Raw genomic sequence first — 19,083 nt, 5'->3', positions numbered from 1 at the left:
TCTAGTTTGTCGCGTAACGAGTAGTGAAGGCTGTTGGGGATTATTCATAAAATAAATATAAATGGGATTTTATTTAAATAGTTCCGTGGCCCTTGATTGAATATCTTCTAGTTTGCCCCGTTAAGACTCGAAGGCTGTTGGTGATTATATATGTGTAAATAAACAGGAATTTTAAACAGTTCCGTGATTAAACAATTTAGTTTGTCGTGTCATGCGTAGTGAAGGTTGTCGATGATCATTTCTAAACACGATTAATATTATTGAAGAGAAAATTAGATAATTTAAGGCGTCAGATAACGCCCGGAGGCTGCCATCCGCCCGCCGCCCGCAACCCCCAAGAGCCTGAATCAACGCTGCCATTTGTAGGGTAATTGCCCTACGCGTAGGGTAATTTGAGCAAAAGAGCAGGGCAATATTTTCAAGCATAGAGTAACTGTAACGATGCCTGTCTTGATCAATATGCTTATTAGCCTAGTATTCATGGTATTGCATATAAACACGATCTAAAGATTCATTTGCTATCATAACCTCAGAATATCGGGACATTTTGAATGTAGGGGTCAGTTCTCGCCTCCCGTAGGGGGACGTCGTAGGGACGGTAGTGTTAACAGGGAGGGGTTGGCATTACTGCCCTGGATGTCAAAAGGGCCGAACTTCGCCGAAAAGTTAAGGCGGCTCTTTAGCGTCGGAAAACGGAAGTTGTCGTCGATTGCAATGGTCCCGAAGAGGTATTTCTTGAACAATCTGCCGGACTACGAAGCGGGAGACGATGTCAGTCCCGAAAAGGACAAGTTGAAGAGCAATGCCCTGGCGCTCGTCAAGACTATCAGGGAACAATGGCACAAGACGCCCCAGGTTCGTATATTAGGGGGGGAGCGCCCCCCTCCCCCTGCTGGTGTTTCAGAGTATGGTGGGGAAGAGGTCATAGGCTTTGAGGTTATAGCTATAAGCTAAGTTAGGTCTGATGTACCTGGAGGGTATGCCGACCTAAGCTGACCCTTTACCCTGTGACGCCAGTTTTATCGTCAGTCAATCAATCCACCTCTTTCCTGCTTTGCCGATAGACGGGATTATACTAGCCTAAGCCTTTCTGACGTTCAATGTTACTTGGAAATTGGTCCAGGGAAGGGGGCAACCCCCCCTAAACTGATGCCAGGTCGGGACACGGCGCCCCTAATTAGAAGGTAACGTCAGGTTAGGTTAGTTTTGTGACCTTAACCTATTCGCTTTGTTCTGCTTTCCCCCATTCCTGCTGTCTATCCTTTAAGGGTTACTTCGCAGTGCGTCCGTGGGGTTTCGTCCAAGCTATACACCTTTAGGCTAGTTCTTCACAACCTTCTTTTTTTTCTGGGGTTAATCTACGTAATCCTAGAGGCATGGCAGGTAATATTTCTTTGGAAATTGCAGTTTCGTATAGTATTTTGGTCGCTTATTAACAATTTAACGTTAGTTTTTGGCAGCTGGCGGTAATTACCTTGTAATTTACCTTTGAACTCTATCCTGTGGCAAGGGGGACCTGAGAAGCAGCCGTGCACTTAATACTTAGAAATACCTTTTTGGGATCTGCGCTTCCTTTGTGGTTTGAGCGCCAAAAATCTAATTCACAGTGAAGCTTTTAGTAATGCAGAGACATACTTTGCTGTTCATGAGTACGTAATTTGTGGGATATCAAAGTGTAAAGGAGACGGCTGCATGAAAATGTTGTTCATTAATGTAATTTTGTAACCAAGCAATATAGGGTAAATGACTGAGCGGCCACTGATTCTGGAATGCGGCCACCTTCCTGTGAAAATACTTAAATTTGCCACCATGAGCATCAGTCAAGAGTTGTGGCCCATCCAGGCAGCACATCGAGACCTCTCTGCTCCTCTTGAAGTAAGTGTTTTCTCCAAAATTACAAAATTACGGCATAAATTCAAGTTCTTTTTGTTTCCGGTAAGGATCGGGGGGACCGCATTCCAAGAGAGGTGGCCACTGTGTCGCCGCTCGGTCGTTTACTCTAGACGGTGTACTTCAAATTAGCTTGGTAAGTTTCTCGCATTATTTCGCCTGCACTCCTGTCAAGAAATGACACTGATAGACGATAGCTTCGTGCGGTCCTCTCCTTTACACTTACCTGGATATTTTGATTGCGAGAGAGTGAGAGATTGAAGTGATCAAGCTTTTCTTATCAAGGGAACCATTTTAAGTTCTTTTTTTTTATGTTCATTGTTGTCCCACATTCATTAGAATAGAGTTATGGTATTTTACCCACATTGCTCTCTAAGAACTTTGTTTACATTAATTTTCATTTAATGCATGGCTCAATTTTCATTAATCTCAGTAGTACTTAATTTCTAACTGAAAATACGTTGCCAATTTATACTTGCAATTTTCATTAAACATTGTGTCTAATACATTGGTTTTTCCTTTTCTTGATCTCTTTTCCATTAATTAGCCTTGGTTCTTAAATAGGTAAAAAAAAAAAAAAGAAAAATGAAAACAATGTAGTATCTTAATAATCATCAAGACTCCTGTTCTTTTGAAGCGATTTTCTTAGAGACCTCAGAGCGTTCAAGTAATCTTAGAATTCACTGAATTATTTATCCCCATAGATCCCTCAGAGTTGGTCAGTAGAAAATACATTACACTATTGATAGTGGAACTTAAATAATTAGATTTTGTTTGCTCATAAATTTTGCTGGATGATATATTTTAACATGCCATATCAGTTTTTTTAATTTTTTTCCTCAGAACTGTGATGGTGGCCTTTATGTAGGTATATCAGGTGCAGCATACATGCTTTATCGTTTGTCAAAATCCCCCCACTTTGCTCAAGAGAAAGATTTGCTTCTTCAAGAAGCTGTGGCATATCTCAATTTAGCTCTGGAGTATGCAAACTCAGTCAAGAAGCATGGCCAGCTGGTGGACAGAGCTGCCTTTATTTTGGGAAACACAGGCACATACGCTGTTGCCGCAGTAGTTCATAAAGCACTAGGTAATCACTGGGTCTTTGTTTTACACATCTCTTTTTAATATATTTAATTTGAGATATTGACATCTGGTTTTGAATTCTGTCATTTTCAAAGTAAGAGCATGAGAATAAAGACTTTAAATATTTGTGCAATTCATTTATAATATTACAACTGCAGAAAAAACATGCAGTTTTTACATATCTTTTGCACAAATCCTATCAATTTGGTGCATGTTTCACACTGCCATTTGTAATACAGTACTATACTGTATTTGAGATTAAGATGTCAGGATCTTGATTTCTGTAAGGTTAAATATAACTATGAACTTAATGCCTTATAAATATTTTCACTTGTGTATAATTTATGTGCCTGCAGAATAGCACTCACATTTGTTGTAATGCAAATCCAATTGATTTATGCAAGCCTAATTCTACAGGCCAGCAGCTCCAAACACATACCACAGAAACTGAAGAATACTTCTTCATTTGCCAGGCATTTCCCTGTTTCTGCAGCTAATGAACACAGCTATTGATTTTGCATTAAGAAATTGCATATTAATTCACCAAAAATCATTATTCTTCTTTAATATATCTAACTTTAATATATCTAAGCCCTCACTGTGTCATTGATGGAGAGGTGGGCTGCATGAGAGGCTAATGGCTTCTCCTCTCTATTTTCAGACATTTCTTTTTTTCTCATTTATGTTCGTATGGTTGACTTATATCAGAATCCTCCCTCCAAGTATAAGTCTTCCTAATGTAAAGGACTGATGGTTTGTACACTATGTAGGAACAAATCACAAATTTTTAAAGTAAATTGTATTTTTCTTAACTACAAACCTGAGGTCATTTACACATTAGGCCCACCTCATGCCACCCCTCAGTCTATGTTTTCCTGGGCCAAAAGCTAAGTGAAATGTGTATTCTTGGGTTGGCAGTTTCCCCCGCCTGAGTGGTAGCTTACCATACTACCTTGCTATAAAGTCTAGTGGTTTCCAGCTTTGCTAAAGGTAATTTCTAATCCAAAGGACCTCGGGTTTGTATAGTTAGGAAAAATAAAATTTACTTTTAAAAACTGTGATTTTCTAGTGTAGGTGAACAGGACCAACCCACTTTTGGGATATTAGGTACAAATTAGCAGAACCTCCCAATTCAGTTTTTGTTGCCTTCCAGTTAATATCAGTACAATGGTCTCCCTGTATTCGTGGGGGATGTGTACCAGACACCCCCCCCCCCCCATAGTTGGAACCCCTATAAAAATGCTTAAAACCTCTTATTTTGTTAGTTAAAACTGAAGAAAAACCCACTAAAAATTTGTATACCTGTTTTTTTTTTTATAGTTTTATTACAAAAATTGCATCTTGTGATGAAATTGATAAAAAAAAAAAAAACACAGGAAATTGTGGATATTTCTCAGAAAAATACCCAGAATAGGCAAATTTTCTGCGAATAATGTGAGGAAATGTTCCTGAGAGAAATCTGCGAATGTGTGAGTCCCTGAATCCGGAGAACGTGAATATGGCAGGGTCCACTAATTGGATGTAGTCCTTGCTTCATCTTTTGGATACTATTTTCCAGGAATTCAGTGCATATTTAATCTTAAACGGTGTCTTATGCTCTTAGCTTTTGCTGTTAGCTTATTAGCTCTTCTGGAATTCGGCACTGCACAGAAGGATGTAGGACTAGTTTACTTAAATTGACTTATGATACTCATTCTAAGTGTATCTAGTGTAGAGGGCAAGAGTGCTCTAAAAATCTAACATGCTCAGAATGTAAAGGGGGGGATGATAACCAAAGGAAAGTTTATAGGTCTCATTCAGACAAATACCCCTTCTCCTCCTGTATCACCCATTTTTAGCCTGCCTTCATCTTTACTGCCTTTGGTCCTAATGCCATTGTCATCACCGAATCTAGGTTCAACAGAAAATTCAAGTGTTTAGCTAATTCTGTAATAGAATTTAAGTGCTTTGTTCAGATCTTTTATGGACAAAGTATCAAGTGACAACACAGTGAAAAGTGTTAGTGCAGTGTCTGGGAGCTGGTTGACAGTCCGTCCCACCAGTTCTCCTAGACGAAGGTCCCTGTCCCGCTCCCCAGCACTAGGGAGAAGACATACCGGAGGTCCAAGGGGGCCTGATGGGGTTTGCTCACAGGCAGTTGCTCCCTCCGTCGAGCCTGTTGTTCGCTCCCAGGCGTCAACAGAGTGCCATTGCAAAGGTATCTGGGACAGTGCTGTGGGATTGCCCTCAGACATAGACATGTCGTCTCCAGACAGAAGGTACCATCAATGTACCGCTTTGTGACCACTGAAATGGCCTTTGACAGCTGACGTCTCACCTCCTTGTCAAGAAGCATAGAGAGGTTGTATTTAGCCTTCAACCGTCTGGTAGTTTTATGGTTCCACCTAATTATGCACCTGCAGTTTATGATTGTTGTTTCCCCAGGGACAGCCTGGTATTCTCCAGATGAAGACTCCAACCAAGACTAAAGATGACTTATCTCTGGTTTCGTCCAAGGAAGAAGAGACCGAACAAGACTGCTCCTTCTTCCACCTACTCTTCACTTCTTTGCTACTTTTTGGCCTACTTCAGAATTTTTCAAACTTGTGCTCCTTCGAGTTCCCCGACCTCTACCTTTCTCGTGAGAAAGAAGTCTAGTGACAATGACGGTTTTCCGAAGTTGGCTCTCTTGTCTTCGTCCAAGAAAGTACTCAGAAAAGTAGGCGATTGGTTGGCTTCCAAGAGTGAGATAGGGAAGGCATCATTTGTTTTCCTCCATCCAAGGTGATCAAGGAGTTTCTGCCTCCTCACAAGGGGACTTCTCCAGCTTGGTAGACACTTCTCCTCGTCTGGCTTATGCGGCAGCGAAGGTTATGTTTTCATCGCCAGAGGAATCTGTTTAAAGTACTTGAAATTGTCTTCTCCCTAATTGGACAGTGGGAGCATTAGAAAGAAAATCAGAAGATTCCCCTTTACTCATTTGAAGACTTTGTCACAGACTGGCTTGGGGTATTATCTTGTGCAGATAAAGGGTCAGGGATGGTGCCTCAATTAGCTTCTTTGTTCTCAATGGGCATTCTTAAGAAGCGGGTGCTGTGGTGCTCCTTCGCCACCAAGGGAATTACACCAACTCAGAAATCAGCAGTCTTGTTCTCCCTCTTGAATAACAACCATCTCTTGCTTGCACAGCCAACTAAACACCTGAAGGAGTCTTCATCTTTAAATTATTTTATTATTTTTACTTTTACATTTATTATTTTTATATCTTCAAGTACTCAGGTTTTCTCCCCCTTATATCTCAACCTTTTCAAGGGGCAAGATCGAGACAGTCAAAACCTCGTTTTAATCTGCGACCTTCTTCAAGACCAGCGAAGAAAACTTCAGCCAAGTTAAGGAATTGAGTTGGCTGTCCTTTGGGCTCCTGTTGGAGAGAGACTTCACCTATTTTGGGAGGAGTGAAGTTGGAGGGGGCAGAAGCTTGGGTTGTCCAAGTATTGAAGGAAGGTTACATCACCGTGTCCAGGTTGCCAATCACCTTGGTAGGATCCAAGAAGTTTTTGGCTCTCTCCAACAGGTCGCATTGGTAATTTGCAAGAGGGCAATAGAAGAAGTATTGGATCATTCAACAGAAGGGTTTTACAACAGACTCTTTGTAGTTCCCAAGTCATTTGGGTTCTAGGACAAAATCCCCCGTAGGGCAAAATCCCCCAAGGACAAAATCCCGCATGGACAGACTCCCCTGGGACAAATTTAAAGTCATGAAAATGTTAGTAACCAATAATATTACTAGTAACATGTTTTATTTTTTATTGCTTATATAGTTCCAGACAGAAATATATTAAAATACTTGTACAGTCGTTTGCTGGTTTTACATTTGTTATTGCATATACAGTGTTCCCATGCGAATAGCTCAAACCTGCGAATAGTTAGAACTCCCTTCTAAAAATGCCTATATCTGCCTATCTTGAAAGTTCAAATACCACATGTATACTTAAAGTATCATCCTACATCAAATATACCATTGATATACCATTGAATTGGTATTATTAATATAATTTCAAAGTCATCTTAAACATTTTACCATTAGAAATATATAAACAGCTAATAACAGAGAGAGAGAGAGAGAGAGAGAGAGAGAGAGAGAGAGAGAGAGAGAGCGCCTTACACCTTACTCGCCTTACATCTTGTTCGGGTTGCCCCAGGTCCCTCAGTGTGAGGCACCTCTAATGTCTACCAGAGAGAGAGAGAGAGAGAGAGAAAGAAATATAGAAACACCAAATGTATACCTTATGTAACACCCTGCATCAAATTTACCTTGAATTATTATCATATTACTGTATTAATCTTAGAGATTGTATTTAAAATACTCACATATGAATTTTGTAATTACAGTTATAGTATTATTATACATATTATAGTATTATTATTGGAAAATATTAATAATAAACTTATTACATACATGTACCATAAAAATGATCTCATCTCAGTAAAAGAGAGAGAGAGAGAGAGAGAGAGAGAGAGAGAGAGAGAGTGAGAGAGAGAGAGAGAGAGAGAGAGATGGCATAAAAACCATTAAATTAGTTGATCATTGTATGGCACTGTTACTTGACATATTTGACAGCTTCCCAGCTCCGAGCATCACTGGAGTTATGAGAAGGTGGGGAAATTGATACAGAAAAAGACAAATGGAAAAATTTTAATTTGAAATTAGTTATCTTATTATTATTATTATTATTATTTATTTATTTTTTTTTTTTTGCTCTATCACAGTCCTCCAATTTGACTGGGTGGTATTTATAGTGTGGGGTTCCGGGTTGCATCCTGCCTCCTTAGGAGTCCATCACTTTTCTTACTATGTGCGCCGTTTCGAGGATCACACTCTTCTGCATGAGTCCTGGAACTACTTCAGCCTCTAGTTTTTCTAGATTCCTTTTCAAGGATCTTGGGATTGTGCCTAGTGTTCCTATGATTATGGGTACAATTTCCACTGGCATATCCCATATCCTTCTTATTTCTATTTTCAGGTCTTGATACTTATCCATTTTTTCCCTCTCTTTCTCTTCAACTCTGGTGTCCCATGGTATTGCGACATCAATGAGTGATACTTTCTTCTTGATTTTGTCAATCAACGTCATATCTGGTCTATTTGCATGTATCACCCTATCTGTTCTGATACCATAGTCCCAGAGGATCTTTGCCTGATCGTTTTCTATCACTCCTTCAGGTTGGTGCTCGTACCGCCTATTACTGCAAGGTAGATGATGTTTCTTGCATAGGCTCCAGTGGAGGGCTTTTGCCACTGAATCATGCCTCTTTTTGTACTGGTTCTGTGCAAGTGCCGGACATTCGCTTGCTATGTGGTTTGTGGTTTCATTTTTCGAATTGCACTTCCTACATATGGGAGAGATGTTATTTCCGTCTATCGTTCTTTGAACATATCTGGTTCTTAGGGCCTGATCTTGTGCCGCTGTTATCATTCCTTCAGTTTCCTTCTTTAGCTCTCCTCTCTGTAGCCATTGCCATGTGTCATCGCTGGCTAGTTCTTTAGTCTGTCTCATGTATTGTCCATCCATTGGTTTGTTGTGCCAGTCCTCTGTTCTGTTTGTCATTCTCCTGTCTGTATATTTCTGGGTCTTCGTCTACTTTTATTAGTCCTTCCCATGCACTCTTTAGCCACTCGTCTTCACTGGTTTTCAGATATTTATTGCCCCAGTGCTCTGTTCTCGATGTTGACGCAGTCCTCTATACTTATTAGTCCTCTCCCTCCTTCCTTTCGTGTTATGTATAGTCTGTCTGTATTTGCTTTTGGGTCTAGTGCTTTGTGTATTGTCATATGTTTCCTGGTTTTCTGATCTATGCTGCGGAGTTCTGCCTTCGTCCATTCCACTATTCCTGCGCTGTATCTGATTACTGGCACTGCCCATGTGTTTATGGCTTTTATCATATTTTCGCCGTTGAGTTTTAACTTGAGTATCGCCTTGAGTCTCTGCATATATTCTTTCCTGATCGTGTCCTTCATCCCTTGGTGTTTTATATCCCCTCCTTCCATTATTCCCAAGTATTTGTATCCAGTCTCATCTATGTGTTTGATGTTGCTCCCATCTGGTAGCTTTATCCCTTAAGTTCTTGTTACTTTGCCCTCTTGTATGTTGACTAAGGCACATTTTTCTATTCCAAACTCCAACCTGATGTCCCAGAATACAAATACCTTGACAGTCTGGATTAGGGTATCTATTTCCTTGATGCTCTTACCATACAGCTTGATGTCGTCCAAGAACATCAGATGGTTAATTCTGTTGCCTCTTTTCTTGAGTTGGTACCCGGCATCCATCTTCTGTAGTACTTTTGTCATGGGAATCATGGCTACTACGAAGAGTAGTGGGGACAGTGAGTCTCCCTGGAAGATCCTTCTCCTGATATTAACCTCTGCTAGTCTTATTCCAGAGCTTGTAAGTATTGTATGCCAGTTGTGCATTGTATTATTATTATTATTGTTATTATTATGATTATTATTTGAAAATATTAATAAACACATGCATCTACCATTAAAATTCTCTCATCTCGGGAAGAGAGAGGAGTTATCCTTACGTAAGTGAAATGGAAAGGTAATTTTATCTCTTTAAAATACTACCATATACAAATTTTGTGATTACAGTTTCATTAATATTATTATTATTATTTTATTATTATTTTTTTTTTTTACTCTATCACAGTCCTCCAATTCGACTGGGTGGTATTTATAGTGTGGGGTTCCGGGTTGCATCCTGCCTCTTTAGGAGTCCATCACTTTTCTTACTATGTGCGCCGTTTCGAGGATCACACTCTTCTGCATGAGTCCTGGAGCTACTTCAGCCTCTAGTTTTTCTAGATTCCTTTTCAAGGATCTTGGGATTGTGCCTAGTGCTCTTATGATTATGTGTACGATTTCCACTGGCATATCCCATATTCTTCTTATTTCTATTTTCAGATCTTGATACTTATCCATTTTTTCTCTCTCTTTCTCTTCAACTCTGGTGCCCCATGGTATTGGGACATCAATGAGTGATGCTTTCTTCTTGATTTTGTCAATCAACGTCACGTCTGGTCTATTTGCAACTATCACCCTATCTGTTCTGATACCATAGTCTAGAGGATCTTTGCCTGATCGTTTTCTATCACTCCGTCAGGTTGGTGCTCGTACCACTTATTACTACAAGGTAGCTGATGTTTCTTGCACAGGCTCCAGTGGAGGGCTTTTGCCACTGAATCATGCCTCTTTTTGTACTGGTTCTGTGCAAGTGCCGGACATTCGCTTGCTATGTGGTTTATGGTTTCATTTTCGTATTGCACTTCCTACATATGGGAGAGATGTTATTTCTGTCTATCGTTCTTTGAACATATCTGGTTCTTAGGGCCTGATCTTGTGCTGCTGTTATCATTCCTTCAGTTTTCTTCTTTAGCTCTCCCCTCTGTAGCCATTGCCACGTGCATCGCTGGCTAGTTCTTTAGTCTCGCTTCTCTAGGTGTATTGTCCGTGCATTGGTTTGTTGTGTCAGTCCTCTGTTCTGTTTGTCATTCTCCTGTCTCTGTATATTTCTGGGTCTTCGTCTACTTTTATTAGTTCTTTTTCCCATGCACTCTTTAGCCACTCGTCATCACTGGTTTTCAGATATTGCCCCAGTGCTCTGTTCTCGATGTTGACGCAGTCCTCTATGCTTAGTAGTCCTCTCCCTCCTTCCTTTCGTGTTATGTATAGTCTGTCCGTATTTGCTTTTGGGTGTAGTGCTTTGTGTATTGTCATTTGTTTCCTGGTTTTCTGATCTATGCTGCAGAGTTCTGCCTTCGTCCATTCCACTATTCCTGCACTGTATCTGATTACTGGCACTGCCCATGTGTTTATGGCTTTTATCATATTTCCGGCGTTGAGTTTTGACTTGAGTATCGCCTTGAGTCTCTGCATACGTATATTCTTTGCTGATCGTGTCCTTCATCTCTTGGTGTTTTATATCCCCTCCTTCCATTATTCCCAAGTATTTGTATCCAGTCTCATCTATGTGTTTGATGTTGCTCCCATCTGGTAGCTTTATCCCTTCAGTTCTTGTTACTTTGCCCTCTTGTATGTTGACTGAGGCACATTTTTGTATTCCAAACTCCATCCTGATGTCCCCAGATACAATCCTTACAGTCTGGATTAGGGTATCTATTTCCTTGATGCTCTTACTATACAGCTGGTTGATTCTGTTGCCTCTTTTCTTGAGTTGGTACCCGGCATCCATCTTCTGTAGTACTTTTATCAAGGGAATCATGGCTACTACGAAGAGTAGTGGGGACAGTGAGTTGCCCTGGAAGATCCCTCTCCTGATATTAACCTCTGCTAGTCTTATTCCAGAGTTTGTAAGTATTGTATTCCAGTTGCGCATTGTATTTTTGAGGAAGCTGATGGTGTTTTCCTCTGCCCCATATATTTTCAGGCATTCTATTAGCCATGTGTGTGGTATCACGTCGAAGGCTTTCTTATAGTCTATCCATGCCATGCTTAGGTTGGTTTTCTTCTCTACTGTTCTTCATTACCATTTTGTCTATCAGGAGCTGGTCTTTTGTGCCCACACCCTTCCTTCTGCAGCTTTCTGTTGGTGGGGGATGGTGTTAGTCTCCTCTAGTAGTTGTATAGCCTTTCACTGATGATACCTGTTAGTAACTTCCTCATTATTGGTAGGCAGGTGATAGGCCTGTAGTTACTGGCTATATTTCCCTTAATCTTGTATTTTTGTGGTCATCCATTTGGTTTCATGGTGATTTGAGATACAATGCTGGAGTTGTTCTGCTATTCGTGGGTGTAGGGCCTGAAGTTTTGAGCCAGTATCCATGGTGGACTTCATCGGGACCCTGGGGGGGCTTTCCAGTTTGGCTTTTTCTTTAGTTGGTGTCTGACTGTGTCTGTCGTGATCTCTGTGAATCTTTGTTTTATTCTCCCTGTTTCTTCTTCCTTGACTTTCTGGAGCCATGTTGCATGTTTGTTGTGTGATACCGGATTGCTCCATATGTTTTCCCAGAGTCTCTTACTTGGTTCTTCGGCTTCAGGAATTTCTTGGTGGTTGTCTTTCCCCCTCTAGTTGGCTGTATAGTCTTTTCTGGTTAGTTCCGAATAGTTTGTTCTGTTGGTATCCCTTATTCCTGTTCATGTACCATTAGATTTTATGTGCTTTTGGCCGGTTAAGCTTTGTTTTACATCTTCTATTGTGTTGTTTAGTCCCCTCTCTTGTACTTTGTATTTCTCGTTGAGTTCCTCCACTTGTTTCTTGCTTCTTAGCCTTTTTTTTTTCTGCCATCTCTTTCAGTTTACTCAAGTCAGATCTCATCACCATGATTTGCTTTTACAGGCGCCTTTTCCAAGGAGGTTGCTGTTTTGCTTTCTGTTGGGTTGGTTGTGCTGGTGGTGTTGCTCCTGCATATGCCAAGTATTTGTTTCTGTGATACTGGGGGTGTGTATTATGCCCATTATTTCATTGACCCCCCCTAGATGCTGACCCCTTGACGTGGGTTAGGGGGCTTAGGGACCAGCAGCTGGGGCATGATGCCTGGTGGGGTTGGTTTCTCACTGGTCCTTATGGGTCCCAGCTTGCTGATCCAACTAATTAGTCAGAACTTTTCTTTCTACTAAAAACATTTCATCTTTCTGCCTTCCTCCCTCTTATAAGGTATGGGTTCTATGATGATGACTATTGGCTTGGTTTTGGACATGGTTTAGACTAAACTCTTGGGATTTGAAGGAGGGGTGAGGATGGACGGCATGCTACCTCACCCGTAAAACTCGAGTACCTGACGTGGTCGGAGCGAGGGGAAAGTTTATTGTCAAACCTATCTTCAGTGCCGGGTCTGATCTCGACGACATCATGACGCCTTAGCACTGGAGATAGGGTGTATATCCGGTAATTACCCTAGGACGACCCTAATTAAAGGGATGACCCGTCCCTCTAAGTGTGACTCCATGGTGGGTATGGGAATATCTTGGATGAACTATATTTTTAACACGTTTATATGGCAACCCCACTATTCGGCTGACGACCCTATGCTTTTGTCAAAGGACTTGTGCACGGAACCCAAACTTCAATCAATCATGGTCGGTCCCTATGATCAGGGTAGTACCCTGGATGAATGACAGACGGACACAGATGACGACCCAAAGCAATGCGAGTAGATATACCTCCAAGAAATCTCAACAAAAAGCATCTGGCTCAGTATTGTCACACTGGAACCATATGCCAGGAAGAAAAATAAAAATTATGAAATAGCTCCTGGGGTCTTTGTACCCAATTCCTTTAATAAATACCTTAATTTAAAGCTAGAAGGTGACAATATAGACATTTTTCAAGTGCATAGGGAAATCGTTAAATGTTGTGGAAGACAGCCAAAAATAACACCGCAGAATGGAAAACATGCTCCTGGTAGAAAGCACCCTCCCCAGAGGAAAGTATCAAGTGATGGGATTGTCAGACCTTGCGGGAGTTACGGTTGAGTGTACTCCCCACATCCAGCCTGAACTCCAGCAAGGGCTTGATTTATGCCCCTCAATTGATGGCTTTCTCTGAGGAGAGACTTTTTAACAGGAATTAAAAGATCAGGGTGTAATAAAGGTTGACAGGATGTCAAAGAAGGTTGATAATAACAGAATACCTCAGCCTACCTTAATATTAACTTTTGGAACCTTAAGACTTCCGGAATGTGTCTTTGCAGCCTGGTATAGGTTTAAGGTAAAGCAGTAGACATCCCGAGACCCAGAAGGTGTTTCCATTGCCAGCATTTTGGACACACCCTACAATCGTGTCGATCCAAATTGCAAGAAAATCCTGCAGTCTGTGTCAAACTGTGGAGAAGATGAGCATGGTATGTGCCCACCAGGGAACCGAAATGTGTTCACTGTGGTGAGGGACATGCCTCTCGTCATCTCAGCAGTGTGATATTATATTTTACTTGAAAAGGAAATACAAGCAATTAGAGTGATTGAAAGAACAACATTTAAGGAAGCACGAGAGAGAGCCAAAGCAAAGATTGTAGACCCAGGTCTAAGTTTTGCTACTGTAGTAGCAAAATTAAAAAGCCAAAAGAAAGAGACAAATAAGAACACCCAAGTTAAGAGCACAAAAGGAAAATCAAATAAAGAATCATTAAAAAGACAGCTAACTGAATCATCTGATGTCAACTGATGATGAGAATATAAAGACAAGGTTCGCTAGAACCAACAAGAAAGACCCTAGTGTGGAATTGAAGAAAATTGAAGTGCCAGTTGAGATACACCCTCCACCATCTGCCTCTTTTGGTGGCAAGGCCAGTGGGTTGCTGTCTGGTGCCAGCTTCTGTTGGTGCCAACTCCTCTTTGGAGGACAAACCAGCAGATGCTGGTCCCCCGGTGCCAGTCCTCGCTGGTACTTCTGCCTCATCAGAGGCAGAGCTGGCTACTGCCAGCAGTACAAAGACACTTGAGGTGGTCTCTTTAGAGAACACCTCTGCTCTCTCCATCTCGATAGAGATGGAGAGCGAAGAAACTAAAAAAACCCTTCAGTATCAAAAACACTGAAGGAAAAGATGTTGGCTCTACGAAGGCGATAACTCCTCCCAAGAAGCCAACAAACTTCCATCAAAATGCCTCCCCCTAGTAGAAAAAAGAACTCTCCCAGTCTTGTAAAAAGGAACCACAATGTGGCCCTAAACGTGAATAAATTCACTTCCATTATTCAGTGGAACTGTCAGGGACTGCGAGCGAAGTATGAGGAAGTGAAGCTTTTAATCTATGAGCACTCTCCTGTAGGGATATGTTTGCAGGAGACCATGCTAGGTGAATATACCCCTTGTCCTAGGGAATATGTTCACTATAGAACTAAATTTGATTTAGAGTGGGAAATCATGGTGGATCCCTCATCTACATCCGTCGAGATGCTCCACACTACAAAGTAAAACTAAATACTCCACTTCAAGCTGTGGCTGTACGAATTAACTTTAAGGAGGCAATATACTATATGTTCCCTTTACATTCCACCCAATAGCCATGTCTTCCAAGAGAACTTAATACACTTGATGCAGCAAACTACCAGAGCCATTCCTTCTACTTGGTGACTTCAACAGTAGACATCCATTGTGGGGAGATGTAACATCAAACCAAAAAGGGAATATTGATAGCATCATTAATAGAAAATGAAGATATAGGTCTTCTTAATACTGGAGAACCTACCCATTACCACATTCAGACAGGCACCGTCTCCTGCATCGATCTTTCAATATGTAGCTCCAACTGCAGTGTTGATTTTAGTTGGAGAACAAGTGATGACTGGCATACCAGTGACCATTCTCCAATTTGTTGATCGACACCAATGATGGTCCACCTATCCCGAGATCGCCAAGATGGTGCTTAGAGAAAGCAAATTGGAGAAAATTCAAAGACTTGAGTGAGTTGGAGGGGGATGCAAAGATCTCCCAAGTGTAGATGATGCCATTGATCTACTCAATGGAACATTGCATACTGCAGGTCTACACTCAATTCCTCGAACTAAGGGACTATTCAGGAGACGGCCAGTACCGTGGTGGTCAGAAAGACCTAAGGTTGTTACACCGAGCTACAAGTCATCATTGACCAGGTGCGTAGACATCGCACCTTGGACAATGTCATAATTTACAAACAGTGTAGGGCACGATTTCGAAAAGCTATGAAAGCTGCCAGAAGACAAGCATGGGCCGAATATGTATCCTCTATTAACAGCAGAACACCAAGTCTGTAGCATTTGGAAGAAAATAAGAAAAATTCAGGGTAAATTTACACCCAATCCTCCTCCAGTACTTAAAGTGAATAATACTCATGTCACTGATGCCACAGAAGTTAGTAATACATTTTCAGAACACTTCGCTCGAGTCTGAGAAATCAGATAGTTCCCCAGGACTATAATTTCAGAATGATGGAAGAACAACAGGTACTTGACTTTTTCAGCAAAGAAAGCTGAATCAATATAATATGCCTTTTCTGAAAGGGAGTTGACTCTGCTTTATCTAGGAGCAAGAACACTGCCCCTGGTCCAGATGAGATTCCTTATGAAATGTTTACACATTTCGAAGAACACAAAACTTTTTATAATAAGTATTATCAATAGAATATGGGATGAAAGCAGCTACCCTACCATATGGGAATTAGCCACCATGTTACCGTTCCTTAAGCCTGGAAAAGAAAAGATCCCCTGTGTGCAGCAAGTTACCGCCCCATTGCTTTAACTTGCTGTTTGTGTAAATTGATGGAAAAAATGGTAAATGTAAGACTGATGTGGTATCTAGAGCACAACAATATTCTAACACCTTCTCATGTGGTTTTCGAAAAATGCACTTCTACCCTGGACATCTTACTGCAACTTGAAACCTCTGTCTGTGAAGCCTTTGCCTCCAAGCAACATCATGTGACAGTGTTTTTTGATATAGAAAAGGCATATGACACTGCTTGGAGACATGGGATTCTGAAGACTATACATAATAGTGGGCTACGAGGTAAATTACCTTTATTTGTGAAATCCTTTTTACATCGTAGGTATTTTAAATTAAAAGTTAAAGTTGGCAGTACTTTATCAGAGAAAAGGTGCCAAGAAGAAGGTGTTCCCCAGGGCAGTGTTCTCAGTGTAACACTTTTTGCTCTGGCCATAAACAGTGTTGCAGCTGTCATTCCAAGAGAGGTTTTAAAGACACTGTTTGTGGATGATTTGTCGATATCCTTTGCTGCCACCCGGATGACTGTAGCAGAAAGAAAGCTACAATTAACAATAAATAAAATAGTAAGTTGGGCTGAGAAACAGGGTTTTAAAATCTCTGTAAGCAAGACTACTGCTGTCCACTTCTGTCGGATCAGGGGAGTGCATCTGATCCAGACCTCTATTTTGTATGGCCGTAGAATCCCATGTGTAGAACAAGCACATTTCTTAGGCCTAGTTTTTGACAGTAGATTGACTTTGGGTCCCCCATATCAAACATATAAAAGCAAGAGGCCTAGAAGCTCTACACATCTTGAGGTGCTTTCTCAACCACCAGTTGGGGAGCTGATAGAAATCTTTAACTAAGGCTTCATAAATCTTTAATCTTGTCAAAGCTGTCATATGGTTGTTGAAAATGATTATTCTTCAGCTTCCTCATCTAACTTAAAACTTTTAGATTCAGTACATCATTCAGCTATTCGTATAGCCACAGGAGCTTTCCGTTCGTCACCAATATCTAGTTTGCTAGTTGATGCAGGAGAGATGCCTCTTGAACTCTATCGCCAGTCATCATTACTTCGGTACTGGTTTAGAGCGCAAAAGACTCCCAAATCTCAGGCATTTGCTGTGGCAAATAGAAATATTTTTAATGGTTTTTATGAAGTCATCCAAGTATCCATTCCTTTTAGCTATAGAATAAAACAAATTTTAGAGGATACAAATATTAAAAAATATCCATTATTCCCTTTGTGTATCCCAGTACTCCTGTCTGGAGGTTACCGGATGTGAAATTCTGCAGGTACTTCAATGGAGCAAAGAGAAATAAATCTGATGAGGAAATAAGGGCAATATTTTTAGATCATGTATCAGAGCATATATATACATGTTTTATATTTACTGATGGCTCCAAGTCCAATGCCGGCGTGGATATGGGATTTTTAGCCAATCTTTTAACGAAGAGGTGCACTTCCTTCTATTGCCTCAAACTTTACAGCGAATTGTATGGCATCTAGTAGCACTGGAACATATTTGTAACACTCCCAGTGTGTAGCTACACAATATTTTGTGACTCCAAAAGTGCCTTACAGTCCCTGGAAGTCTTTAATACTGATCATCCCTTGGTGTTGAAGATCTTGCAGTGGATCTTCTTGCACCAAAATAGAGGCAGCATTGTTTCATTTTGTTGGGTTCCTGCCCATGTAACGTATCGGGAAACGAAGAGGCAGACAAGCTAGCCAAATCAGCAGCGCAAACTTTAGTACCGAGAAAATGCCCTGTTCCATATCGTGATACATTCTTTTGATATATGGAAATCTGTCCAGTATTATGGGCACTTCAGTGGGACAGAGTAGGCCCCAACAAAATGAAAAGAAATTACTAGACAGACACACCCTTGGAAATATGACCTAATACCAAGGAAGTGGGAGGTTGTATACGCGTTTAACTCACGGCTATCTGATGGATGGGGAGAATGAGCCATTCTGTGATGATTGCTTAGTTCCACTGACTGTTAGGCATTTGCTGGTTGAGTGTCCCAGTCTAGTGGAACTTAGGAATCGTTTTTTAGCTTATAGTAGTGAAGCAGGTGGTAATTATTAGCATGCCAAAACTGTTGGGAGAAAGCATGTGTGTTAATAACGTTATCTCTTTTATCAAAGAAGCTGGTCTTCTCAAATATATCTGACAGCTGTGCTGTCTTAGTATATACTTTTTTTTTTCTTTTTAATAGTTTTTTACTGTTATGTGGTCAATCACAATTATTTTTATCGGAATATTATTTATATTTTTATCAGAAATTTAATTTATTTTTTTTAAATAAAATATTTATATCTCTCATAAAGATAAAGTTATTTTGAAGTTGTATAATATTTATTATAAAAGTTAAAAGATCACATTTGGTCTTCGGCGTCGGTGACCTTGGTAGTTGTGACGCCAGATAACTCATAATCAATCAATCAATCAATTTCATTGACCTCACTTGCTGTCTCCCTTAATTTCTTGGCGTTGTAGGCTTTTCATGGAGGGGGATTATTATTATTATTATTATTATTATTATTATTATTATTATTATTATTATTATTATTATTATTATATTATTATTATTATTATTATCAACAACTGAAAATATTGATAACATTTTACATACTAGTAACATAAAAATTCTTTCATCTCAGTAAAAGAGAGAGAGAGAGAGAGAGAGAGAGAGAGAGAGGAGAGAGAGAGAGAGAGAGAGAGAGAGAGAGAGAGAGAGAGAGAGAGAGAGAGAGTTTATCTCTGTTCTCTCAGAAAATACTTATGTATAACGCTTCCAGTGAAACAGAGGGAGCGAGTTACCATTATGACATACATATCCTGTGTGGCAAAAGAGAGAGAGAGAGAGAGAGAGAGAGAGAGAGGAGAGACGAGAGAGAGAGAGAGAGAGTTATCCTTAATT

At 40.5% G+C, this 19,083-nt stretch overlaps 1 protein-coding gene across 2 annotated transcripts in view; it reads left to right on the top strand.

Moving 5' to 3' along the window:
- The first annotated feature begins 595 nt into the window (after nt 1-595).
- The window catches only part of LOC135222037 (lanC-like protein 3), a 55,058-nt gene continuing 36,570 nt past the window's right edge, over nt 596-19,083 (top strand). For both annotated transcript variants that reach the window (XM_064260171.1, XM_064260172.1), the window contains exons 1-2: nt 596-855; nt 2,734-2,977. In XM_064260171.1, the coding sequence (XP_064116241.1) occupies nt 637-855; nt 2,734-2,977 (463 nt within the window). In that variant the 5' untranslated portion in view covers nt 596-636. The remainder of the gene's footprint in view (nt 856-2,733; nt 2,978-19,083) is intronic.

The sequence above is a fragment of the Macrobrachium nipponense genome, chromosome 3 (genome assembly GCF_015104395.2).
Source record: "Macrobrachium nipponense isolate FS-2020 chromosome 3, ASM1510439v2, whole genome shotgun sequence".
Lineage (NCBI taxonomy): Eukaryota > Metazoa > Arthropoda > Malacostraca > Decapoda > Palaemonidae > Macrobrachium > Macrobrachium nipponense.
This window is presented reverse-complemented; position numbering and strand designations above follow the sequence as displayed.